This window comes from Nelusetta ayraudi, unplaced genomic scaffold (assembly GCF_046127955.1).
Source record: "Nelusetta ayraudi isolate G7.1 ecotype Tasmania unplaced genomic scaffold, CSIRO-AGI_Nayr_v1 ptg000135l, whole genome shotgun sequence".
NCBI lineage: Eukaryota > Metazoa > Chordata > Actinopteri > Tetraodontiformes > Monacanthidae > Nelusetta > Nelusetta ayraudi.
In genome coordinates this window covers 16,543,958-16,556,380 of record NW_027466185.1, presented here as the reverse complement: position 1 = coordinate 16,556,380, position 12,423 = coordinate 16,543,958, and the positions used below count along the sequence as shown (strand labels likewise).

General features: G+C 40.0%; 1 protein-coding gene and 1 long non-coding RNA gene across 3 annotated transcripts; both read left to right on the top strand.

Annotated features, from left to right (window-relative positions):
• Positions 1–193: 193 nt before the first annotated feature.
• LOC142876992 (uncharacterized) lies at positions 194–923 on the top strand. The gene is made up of 2 exons (XR_012923765.1): positions 194–258; positions 302–923. It is a non-coding gene; the product is annotated as an uncharacterized LOC142876992 (long non-coding RNA).
• A 3,069-nt stretch (positions 924–3,992) lies between these two features.
• Positions 3,993–10,966, top strand: LOC142877177 (flotillin-1). 2 transcript variants are annotated; one of them, XM_076011583.1, is made up of 13 exons: positions 3,993–4,110; positions 5,352–5,452; positions 5,651–5,726; positions 6,234–6,324; positions 7,210–7,353; positions 7,454–7,573; positions 7,752–7,847; positions 8,878–9,030; positions 9,369–9,550; positions 9,745–9,790; positions 9,950–10,087; positions 10,535–10,699; positions 10,832–10,966. In XM_076011583.1, exons 2-13 carry the CDS (start codon positions 5,410–5,412, stop codon positions 10,847–10,849), a joined length of 1,272 nt encoding a protein of 423 aa, XP_075867698.1. In that variant the 5' UTR covers positions 3,993–4,110; positions 5,352–5,409; the 3' UTR covers positions 10,850–10,966. The 2 variants fall into 2 exon arrangements, with proteins under 2 accessions (XP_075867698.1, XP_075867699.1); XM_076011584.1 differs by lacking the exon at positions 3,993–4,110 and adding an exon at positions 4,748–4,890.
• Positions 10,967–12,423: the final 1,457 nt, after the last annotated feature.

Below are 12,423 nucleotides of genomic sequence, written 5' to 3'. Positions count from 1 at the left end.
TAAGAAACCATTTACTTTGCTGTTGCTTATGTTGTGTTACTTGTGTTAGTTAAACTGTGTTGCTCCTCAAAAAACACAACATATTCACTGCAGCTGTCAGACAAAGCGAATGCTCACTCCTAACAGAAATGCTTCAGTCACTTTCAATAACAAACTACCATTAACATTCTTGTCCAAACGAGAAAAAAAAAATGCATTCTTTAGTAACACACTTGTCATCTGTCTTGTTGCCCACATTTTGTAATGACTATGAAGAATGTTTTGTCCTTTCGAATGGGCTGAAGCAACAAAGACGCAAAAGACAAGACAAGAATTTGTGGCCGCTTTGTGAAGCTTTGTCTGACAAGTTGTGGAGCAATGTCAGCGTTTACACACTGGAAACATTTGTTGTTGTTGTCGTATTACCAATCAAGTATGTTCATGGTGTGGTATGTGTGTAACCTAAATTGTGTTAATGCAGAATTCCATTCTGTACCAACTGTGCTATTTATTCTGGTTGAAAAAAAAAAACCTTATCACCATTTATTTTAGCAACATAAGACATCTATTTATTTATGTATTTGTTTGTTTGTTTATTTATGTCCCTGAAGATGATTGGTCTATCATTCAATTTGGATGTTGCCTTGATATAATGTACTGACAGATTCACTATATAACGTGCTCACATCTGTCGTTTGTCTTATGAAACGTGTGGCTTAAACACAGTTGATGTTTTAGTGGAGACGTGTGTAACGGTTTTCGCCATGGTTTCGTTATTGCAGTTTTTTCGGTACCAAGTGGTGAACTGTGTTTGCGCGGACGGAGGAGGGTGAGCGGTACGACGCCCTCGTGTGGTAGTGTTCAGTGTAGTCAACTTCCTCTTCAGAGCCCTGCTTTGCTCATCCAGTTCAGAATCTAAATCACAATTTAAAGAAAAAACTTTATTCAAAAAAAAAAAAAAACTGAGGTTGTATTTTTCCTGCGCAGCTGATGCAGCTGGGTTTGCCAGCTGTGATGCATCAGGGTTCCAAACACCTCTGCCCTCGAACTCTCCTCGACTCTGACAAATTAGAGCGTCTCGAGAGGGGAAAATCACATTAATCAGGAGGCTTTTTTTTTTTTTATCTTATGTGCCACATCGAAATTTGAGGTGACGGTGAAACCTAATATGGTTAGTTTGGGGGTGAAAGTTGTCTTTCACGCGTTTCTCAGGATAGATAAGGGAACACAAGCGACTCTCTTTGACAGAGATTTGCGAGCCAATCGGCAAAGAAATCATTGTGCGTTGCTGTGAAACCAGGGATCATGTTACAATTTCTAACTAAAAATGTAACATAATGGTGGCATTAGTAAATTAACATTGACAGACATAAGATAACCGGTGGTTGTTACTGAAATATACAATGCAAACGGTTCATTTTGGTCGAGACTTGATGACTATCAAGACCAGAAAACTTGATCGGATTGACTGCACTTTAAAGGACCTCTACATTCTTTGGGAACGGGTTCTTTTGTACGGAAGTGCATTGCATTCACCGGAGAGAAGAAAATAGGCACCTTATCTCGTAATTACAATCGTAATTACAAGATCGGGATCTTGTAATTACGAGATAAAATAAAGAAAAAGGAAATGTCTGTAAATCCTTTCTACTCAGTGGCCAATGATGGCGCTATCGCAGTGAATCTGCTATTACTACCTTCTGGGTTTAAGACACCGGGAAATACTTGCATTTCTTAAAACTGAGGACGGTATCAATATTAGTATGTCAACACCCTGGCGTCCTGGATGCGGTTCTGCAGGAGCAGTTGAATCAACCCAAGATGCTTCATGGATACAAATTCATGCATTTGAAATGCATCCAATCTGGTTTGATAGTGACCTGCTAATTACAAGATCCTGACCTCATAATGATGAGATCTGTTCTCATAATCACGATACAAGGTGACTAATTTTCTTTCTTTATCCAGTGAATGCAATGCGCTTCCATACTTGTGAGGGTGTCCAATTGAAATGACTTGAAGCCAACCAGTGGACCCAGGTGAACACTGCTCCTAAACCATAGTTGTCTATTTTAGCACCTAAGTATTTACGTGTAAATATGTAATTTTTGAGAGAGTATCTTTATGTTGACTTGCATGGCCGTGTGTCAGTTGTTTTCCTCTGGGGTGCACCTAGCCGCTCGCTGACAGCGTCTCTTCTATCATTCCCATCATCACGTCTTCTTCTTCTTCTTCTTCTTCTTCTTCTTCACTCACTCGCAGCCATGTATCCGTGTGCCTGGTCAAGCTTCGCTCAAAGCCCTTGCAGGCCGCGTCAGGCATCCGTCACTAATGTTCAAAAGCCAAAAAATGATGTGGGAGAAGAAGAGTCGCAGCGGTGGTGTTTGCTTCCTCCTCGGTTCTGTTGTCCACGTTCTTCCGACCTACTCTGCGTGTTGTAGTGAGAAATGTACCGGCTGTGCTGTGTGTTTGAGTATCATGTACTGTACAAGTCTGCTATTTGTGCCTCTCTGCACTTCAAGCATTCACAGACTGTTATTGGATGTACACGCTTGCAAAAACACCTTCCACTGCTTTCGTATGAGACTGCCCCCACGTAAGACCCCCCCCACTACACACTTAACGAAATACTCTGACGGGTGGTGGCTGCATCACACAAGTGTAACTTAGACACATAATGTAATAAAAGAAAAGGTCAGATAATTGCAGCTCCAGGGGTCGAAGACAAAATGTGGTTCTTTCAGATGATGTTTGAGAAGGAAGTGACTGTTGGTGCAATGAGTTCTTCTGTTTTGGGTTCCTTTCTTTTCTGTGACATGACATCAAATCAGCGCCACATTGTTGCTGCAGTGTACTTTTGTCTACGCCACACCGTCGACGCACCCCGCCTGGTTTTGTTTCTCTTGTGTTTGTACTGTACATACCAGATGTAAAGTTGTTAAATAAAATATTTATCATCTATAATAATAACACAACCTCTTCGTGTGGACCCTTTTTATGCCATTGTAAAGCGTGTGAGAACCAATTAAAAGGGTTGGACAGCTGCATGTAATATGAATCTATAATCCATAATCTATAATATTTCAACCTGGTTCAACTTCCTCACTACTTCCACTAAAACAAAACTCTCCTGCATAATAAAACAGGCCAGGACAATAACCAGAACAGCCCAACTACCTCCTCAGGCGCTCAGTAAAGCAGAGGAAAGCCCCCCTCATCATGGAGGACCTCTGGGGCAACTTCTTACACATTGAAAACATTTGGTTTGTCATCAAATCACTCGCACTCCATTAAAGTTAAGCCCACTGTCGCAGTCAGTCGCTCATTATCAAATCCATTCTGCTTATTCATCCAGAGAATACTTGCATTACTCTTCCATATTTTCACTGCTACCTCACACTGCTGGCAGTGCAACATAAACACTACACATAGCTGGCTCAGAGCAGGATTAGGAGAATATGAAGCATGTACAAGTTTTCCTTTAGGTTAGTTTTCGTCACTGCTTGCAGTAACAGTGACAGTTAAATTGTTCACGTGATGTAGACTTCTGTCACCTGTTTGAACTCTGAATAAAGGTGCATGCTGTTAACAATGACAAACTATATATTAATAATAATTATTCCACAACTGTATGATTGATAGGAGTCAGGGCACCGTGAGGCCTGCACTGTCAAGGTGAGTCATATCCATTTCCCAGTGTATTTATTTGAGAGTGGCACAGGACTAAAGGATCATAGTCTGAAAAAAGAATGTACTCTACAAAGAATGCAGACTTTATTCCTATAAAACCTTATTGTTTAGTACTTTTGACAAGGATTCTCCTCATTTTGTGAGAACAAGTGTCTTCAAATTTGGTTTCAGGCTGTGTTGCTCGATACTGTATAATACTACAGAGACTGGGAGAGACCAGTGATACTCTGGTTGGCCCAGTGTACAGTGCAGAAACTGGGTTTTACACCTGTAGTGTATCTTATAGAGAGGAATTAAGCAGCATAGTATAAAATATTATCTCATATACATTTGATGCCAGTGAGAAATATGACATCTCCTGTCACCCCAGTCCTCAAAATCTAGCGATGCTCCTGCTTCTAGATCTGTATTTTACACTGCAGAGTCCTAAATTCAAGATAGGTACGTATCAAGTTTGTTAATTTGATTTGAGTCTGACTCGGACTGATTAGGACTGCTTCAATAGCATTGCATTGCATTGCATTTTATTTTATTTCCTTTAATGGCATTTTTTTTTTTTTTTTTTTTTTTTTTTTTAATAAAAAATAGCACCTGGAATGACACCAGTGAAATGTGTTTTTACCCCTGCTTTATCATTATTGATCATGTTTGGCCGCATTCTACTGCGGTTTTGAGACAACAAACCTACATTTTTTTTCAGCAAAAAAAACAAAACCCAATGAATTTAATGTATTTTCTCTCATTCTCATGACTATTGACTTTTCAGTTTCTCACTGAAGGCATCAAAACTACGTATGAACACACATGGAATTATGTAGGAAACAATAAAAGTGTAAAATAATTCAAACACGTTTTATATCTAAATTCTTCAAAATAGCCACCTTTCATAAAAACATCTTTAAAATAATTTAACGTGTTTCTCTTTTACGGCATAATTACACATATCTTGCTCACATTTTTTTATGTCTTCAGTATGTATCCAATGTAGAAAGTACTAAAGATAAAGAAAAAAACATTGCATTCGAGAGTGATACTTTACACCGCTAGATGGCGGTAGTGCACACAGAGGTTAATGGGCATGCTCCGTCGCTGCTCCTGCCGCCGCTGGGGGTCTCCTTTCACTGTTTAAACGGCACCTGACAAAATATAACGTTCTTCTCAACCCACTAGCTTAATATTTTCCACCGCTTCATTGCTGTTCTGTCCTTTATTCACTAACTGGTAAGTGCATGCCAGTCGCAGTTTTATCTCTGCCAGTGACGTCAGCTTTCGACTGCAATCCGAACCACGCAATGTAATTATCAAGCTAGCGTTCACCACTTTGTTTACCTTTTAACGCGTCTGTCACGTCATTTTTCGTGTATTATATCCGTGGCCTTCGTGAAGTCATGATTCGTTCCCCCCCTCTGGAACGTCTGTGTGTATTTAAGTGCGCAACATTTGTATTAAATTACATACAAGCTCCGGCTGACGCATCACGACCCCTCCCTCCCTCTCTCTCTCTCCCTCTCTTATTGAATGAGGAGACGCAGACGCGATAGTTTAATCTCTCCCACGACCTATTTGTTGGTGCGACCCAACAATACGCCTGTGTATTGTCATTGTATTGTCAAACTTCTTGTTGTTGTTGTTTTTCCCCCTTAGCGCTGTCATGAATTACATTTTCATTACTGTCATTTTAGAAACCAGGCCCCACTGCTCTCTTCAAACTGGTGTGTGTCAAGCAAGAGTCCAGCAAACATGTTCTACACCTGTGGTCCCAACGAGGCTATGGTGGTGTCAGGTAAAAATGACGTCATTTATCCCAAACATTTTCACAATAAAATTATAATCAGTCTTTTTTTTTTTTTTTTCGTAACTGTTGCTGTTGATTTAAAGGCTGGTATTCTAAACAAACTAAGTACTTTGCACATGCTTTCATACCATCACACAGTCATATCACACATGCAATTCACAATTGTGCTCGTTTCTTCTCTCTCAGGGTTCTGTCGCTCTCCTCCACTAATGATAGCTGGAGGCCGGGTGTTTGTTGTGCCGTGCATTCAGAAGATACAGAGGTCGGTAAATGCGAAAGCTTTTTGCTTATTAGAGCTTATTTTAGTATATGACTGTGCTATATATGCAAGTTTTACTTTAATACTATTTTTACAAGACATATGCATAAAAATGTACTAAAATCAGTTTGTCTTTAGAAATAATGGTTTTGTGGCTCTATGAGATTTTCTTGCACAATGTAAATCTGGCATTATACAAAAACTAATAATATAATAGTCCATAATAATAACAATAAAAACTTGTCACATATTATTTATATACATGTTCACAGAAATACTGTATCACAGCAAGGTTTGTGTGTGCATCATTGTCCATCATTGTGCTGTTTTTACTGATTCAATGAGCACATTTTAATTGATTATTTGAGGCGGAGCAGCACTCTGTGCAACTGCAATCAGTTGTCTTTAATGTATTGATTGTTGTTGCTGACACATTATCCTTCATCTCTATCCAAACTGGTGCAGCCAAGTACAAAAATACACTTGTTTCCCTCCTACTTCCCTCTGCAGGATTTCTTTGAACACTCTGACTCTGAACGTGAAGAGTGATAAAGTGTATACTCGCCATGGGGTGCCAATATCTGTCACCGGAATAGCCCAGGTTAGTAGTGTGTGAGAGGGCTCAGCACTGAACTTCCATACATTTTTAACACCGACTGAAATTCTCTCATAGATTTATTGGTCCTCTCACGTTGGTTTAAATTAGAGTGAAAATTAGCATCCTGCCAAAGAAGTCTCAAGTGGGGCTCCACTTATTGTGGAAGGATGGGGAAAAGGTTTTTTAAAAAAAAAAGAAAGAAAGAAGAGTGGAGCTGGTCAGTGTGTGCTGGGCCTGATTGCAGGAGATGAGCTACAGGTGTGCTGATTGGCTGAGTGACTGCAGGTGTTACCTGAGCGGAAGAAGCTGGAACGCTGCTGAAATTAGATGGAGACAGACAGAAAATTCCATTAAAGATGGGCCTTCTCATTATCACTGGAGGATTATTTATTAAAAAAAAAAAAAAAAACTTGTATTAAATACATACATTCACATGATTTATTTATGAGCCTTAACCTTAACATGTCATCAAACTTCTTTATTGTGGCAGGTCAGTTTTTATCATCATCTCCATGTTTTACTAAGTATAGTACATAGTACATTTTATAATATACTAAAATATTCTTCCTTTCACAGTTTTGTGATTTTTTTTTCTTTTCTTTTTTTTAAGTGGAAATGGATAATTACATGCATAGTACCACAATGCTCTGGAGCATATGAATGAACTTGATGATAGATAGATGGATGGATAGATAGATAGATAGATAGATAGATAGATAGATAGATTAATCCCGAAGGAAATTCAGTTTCTCAGCTGCACAATCAGTTCATAAGAAAGTGCAAAGAGAGTAAAAGAATAATCATTAAAATGAAGACTTGAGGTTTAAAAAAATGCAGAATAGCATATTGTAAAGAATGCCGTAATGAAGGAGTAACTGTCTTGTGCAGATGAAAATCCAGGGTCAAAACAAGCAGATGCTGGCCGCAGCGTGCCAGATGTTCATGGGCAAGTCGGAGCCAGAGATCGCTCAGATCGCCCTGGAGACCCTGGAAGGCCACCAGCGGGCCATCATCGCCCACCTGACTGTTGAGGTGAGGCTCAGGCAGGTCCGGCAGCTTCTTTACCACACTGCTGTGGACTGCAGTGTTCTCATGAGACCGTGTGTTTGCCATGCACGTCCTTCTCTTGCAGGAAATCTACAAGGACAGGAAGAAGTTCTCTGAGCAGGTGTTCAAGGTGGCCTCTTCCGACCTGGTCAACATGGGCATCGGCGTGGTCAGCTACACTCTGAAGGACGTCCACGACGAGCAGGTCAACCAACTCATGTCCTCAAAATTGCACTTTATTAAGTGTACAAGTATACAAATGTTTGTGCCGACACTTGTGTGTTTAAGTGTTCTACTCTGCACATTAAAGTGCCATCACCTCACCGTGGCGACGCCTGGGGGAGGGGCTGATGTTCACTGAGTGGTTGCCCTCTTGTGCGTAGGACTACCTGCATTCACTGGGGAAGGCTCGCACGGCCCAGGTTCAGAAAGACGCTCGCATTGGCGAGGCCAAGAACAAGAGAGACGCTGTGATCAGGGTGAGGTGTGCTTGTCTTTTTTTGGGGGGGGTGAATGTAGCTTGTTGTTTTCTTTTCATGTTTGTTTGTTTTTTTATTACACTTGGCCTCATTTTGGAATTCTGGGCCAATTATACCAGCAGCAGTATTTGAAGCGTGTTGCCGTTTTTGTTTTTTGTCATATTTTCCTCCTTTGATAGTAAATCAAAAGCACAAATCTCAGCACACAAATGTACAAAACAACCTGTGCATGTGCATTTCACCCACGACTTTATGATATAGATCGATTAAGTGTTTTGAAAATGTTTGCTTCAAAATCTCTTTTGAAACAAACCTACTCAGTAAAATATATTAATAAATAAATGTGACACATATGGATGTATTTTATGCTGCCAACAACTCTATCTCCCACAAACCTTGTTGTTTAATTGTGACCCACATAATGATGACCACTAGATTCCAGTGTTTCTCTGTTTCATCTGATAAAGCCCACAAATGCAAAATATCAAAAAGGAAACGGGTCCATGCAGAAGGTAGAACATTAGAACATTTTTTTTTTTTACTTTTTATTTAGATTTTTGCACAATAAGAATGAACATTTTAAAAAAACATTTTGAACAAAGTAATGTAATAACTTGCATTTGATATTTGTCTTTGTTACTGACTTGACTTGAAGAGATTGAAAATTGATCAACATAGTAATGTGTTTTAACCTTATAAATTAAAAGGATTCGTGTCATTATAAACTAGAGCTGTGAGCTTACATATATTTTTGCATCATTGCAAATATAGTAGTGCTATCAGTCTGCAGTCTGCAGGCTTACAGCTCCAGTCAACCCTTTGTGGGAAACCACGCCACCATTGTGGCCTTTGGTCAAAATGAGTAGACCAATGTTATTGCAGGTCATCAACTCAGAGCAGTGAATATTTTAGAATTATTTGAACGACCTGGAATTATAACTCTTATTTAATCTTACTGTCAAGTTACTTGTGCCTGCTAATTCTATTTATATTGTATTTTTTTTTTTCCTCTTTCTGTCTCGTTTCTTAGGAGGCGCACGCGATGCAGGTGAAAGTGTCAGCTCAGTACAAGAATGAGATCGACATGGCAAAGGCCCAGAGGGACTACGAGCTGAAAAAAGCAGCCTATGACATTGAGGTGAACACGAAGAAGGCAGAGTCAGAGATGGCCTACCAGCTACAGGTACACAATCTGGGGGAAAAAAAAAAATCACTAGTTCATGTTACAGTCCAGCCACTTGCTGTCTCGTCAGCATATAAAAATCAAAAATGGGTGAATTCTGGGTTTCTTATGTTTCATGTATCCTTTCTGTCTGAGTAGGTTTAAAGCCTGGGTGTCTGTGTTTAGTTGTATTTTTAACATTGTCTAATCACGCTCTCTAAAGATTGGTGGTTGATTTTTTTTTATTTATTATTAAACTGACTGAGGATTCCAACCACAGCGTGAAGGCGTACAGTTACCGATGCGATTTGATGTTGAATCGGGAGCAACGCCTGAGCGGCCATGTGTGTCGCTGGCAGGTTGCAAAGACAAAGCAGCGAATTGAGGAGGAGAAGATGCAGATCCTGGTGGTTGAGCGCACGCAGCAAATCATGCTCCAGGAGCAGGAGATCACTCGTCGGGAGAAAGAGCTGGAAGCCAAGGTGAAGAAGCCTGCGGAGGCCGAGCGGTACCGCCTGGAGAAACTGGCCGATGCTCAACGGTGGGTCTCAAGAACCACATTTATCAACCCAGTATCATCTCGGTTTCACTTTTATTTTGCCCATGCGTCATAAAAAAAAGTCTCTTGTCTGTAACACTTTTTACTAAGCTGACCTTTATAGAGTTAAGATGAGCTCTATCATACAGAAGTGTTCATTAAACTAACATTTTCCTTTGTGCTCTGTTCGGTTCTAGTCTGAAGTTGATAATGGAGGCAGAAGCTAAAGCTGAAGCCATCAGGGTGAGTCATCAGCAGTACCTACGCTCAGCTGGGTTCACTTTTGAACATGTTAAACATTAGAGATTTTAGTGGTTATGTTTAAGTGTCTCAGATGAGAACTGGCCTCATCCAGCAGTTGTTTTTTCCCCCCACTGATTGAGTGCGTAAACTCTTGTTCAGATGAAAGGACAAGCTGAGGCCTTTGCAGTGGAGGCCAAGGGTCGTGCTGAGGCAGAGCAGATGATAAAGAAGGCAGAGGCCTTCCAGCAGTACAAGGATGGAGCCATGGTGGACATGCTGCTGGAGAAACTTCCTTTGGTCAGAGCTGCATCCAAAATGACACATGTTTTTTTTGTTTTGTTTTGTTTTTTGCATAGCACTATATGGTTATGTTTCTCGTGGGTTCAAAATGCATTCTCCTATTTCTGTTCACAAAATGTTGAATCTATTGAAAGCATTTTTTTTTTGCCAATTGGCATTTCACACTTTCTATTTCTATACCAACTTTTTTTTCCTATGGTTAGCAGTGACCTTTTTGCATCTGATTTTGAAATTGCAATTTGCATCAGAAAAAAATCTTCTGTCCACTGATAACAAAAAATAATGTTGATAACGCACCCAAATGGTGAGATGCATTTTGTACAATTATCACATGTGGTCTAGATTTGCGTATGAAGCAGCAATAATGTGGCGTGAATAGTAGCTGGTTTACAGCAAGTGATTGACGCTTTCCACATTTCTTTGTGTACATCTGTTGTCCACTAGATGGCAGAGGAGATCAGTAAGCCTCTGTGTGCGGCCCGCAAGGTGACCATGGTGTCCTGTGGAGCTGGGGAGGTGGGTGCCTCCAAACTGTCAGGAGAGGTGCTGGACATCATGACCCGCATCCCCGATGTGGTGGAGAAGCTGACCGGCATCTCCATCTCCCAGGTGAAATATTCATCATGTTCACGTGTGCTCGTTCTGCTTTTCTGACTTCTGCTTTGACAACTGTCAGTCTTCACCCGGGACAAAGGGAGGTAAAATTAAAGACCTTCCCCACCACACTTTTCTATTTTGCAGATGACTGTGTCAGAGTGAGGAGACTGGATATTTGCGATGACCAGGCAGACTTAGTCTCACTGCATTTCCTCTGGTGCCTGGACTCCCTGCATGAGTCTGCTCACATTAACAACCTCCTGTTATTCCCTACTGCTGTCTCTCATCATCCGTGTAACCGCTCCTTCCATGTGGCTATGTTGACATCTTGGTGTGATGTCGCTGTGTTGTAGAAGCGTGACTTCATCATTATTGTGCTGCTCTGGCTACAGTTGTTCAGATATTTATCACAGTTTATTCTGCATTTCTGCTGGTTCTGCGCTTTTGTCTTGAAGACAAAATAATACATTTCAATTTCAATAAATGTCATTTAAATTTCTCCAGACTTCCAATTTATTTAAAGAAGTAGCGTTGGTAACTGTAGCCTCTGTTCAGTTTTTGTCTCAGCAGGCCAGTGTCCTTCCCTGCACCCTTCTGCCTGTATTGTGCCACATTCTTGACTGGTTCAACATTGATAATCCCTGTATTTCCCTCTGTGTGTCATTCCACCATCTCCACTGGCCTTCAATGTCTTCGCCATGACTGCTTTTGCACTGCCTTGCTGTGAAACCTTAAGTGCATCTTAACTGACGTTTACCATCAACATTCTTTCAGCAGGTTTCTCGACTGTTGCTACTAACCGCTTTTGGATTTAACGGCCACTACTACAGAATTTATTCAAATTTTTCAGGCAATAGAGGAGGATATTTAGGCAGTCCCCCAAGTTTCCATAAAGTTTCCTATCAGAGCTTATGAATGAATTGTGCCTAAAATTTGGTATAATTTCCATTAATTCATGTAATTAATTTACTTCTTGAGGAAGTTCTGCTTCCTTGGGTAATTACTATAACTATAAGATCATGAAAATGTACAATCAAAAACTTCATGGTCTTCAAAAAAAACCCAAATATCAGACTCAAATATTGCTTTCACTTCATCTTCTCTGAAACAAGTCATTTTGCTGTGGCCACTCATTTTGAGAAGATGGCATTGCTTGTTAGGTGCTCATAAATGGGGGAAAGCATATTTAGGCCCAACGTTAAACTTCACCCTTTTCAGGGATTGCTTAGTTCTGCAGAAAAAAGATTCTACAAAAGTCAAGTGTTTGATTATCTTCTGGAATCATGTTGCAACACTTATTTTCCTGTATAAATTGATTTTGAAATAGTCTGACCAAAATGTTTGTCTTGTGGATTGCAGATTTTCAGGTAGAAATTGAAATGCATTTGGAAAAATGGCTGTACAATCATTTTTATTTCAGTCATTATTATTTATATTTTTGTAAAGTCTACTTAGAAAGGTTTGATAATGTATTTTCATCTTGTTCTAATGCATCTGTCATGTATGATCTTTGTTAATTCTTTTAAAAGTTTAACACACTGGTATGAGGAAAAGTGATGTGTTAAGAGCGAGTCACAGTATTGCAGTATAACATTTGCACTTTTTGTTGATGTATTTAGATGATTCATACTCACCAAAGATCTTGGAATTGGCATCTCAGTCTAAATGCATTACTCACAATGAACCATTGGAGAAAATAATTCAACTGTGATTGTCCTCAAAGCGGCAATTGTAGT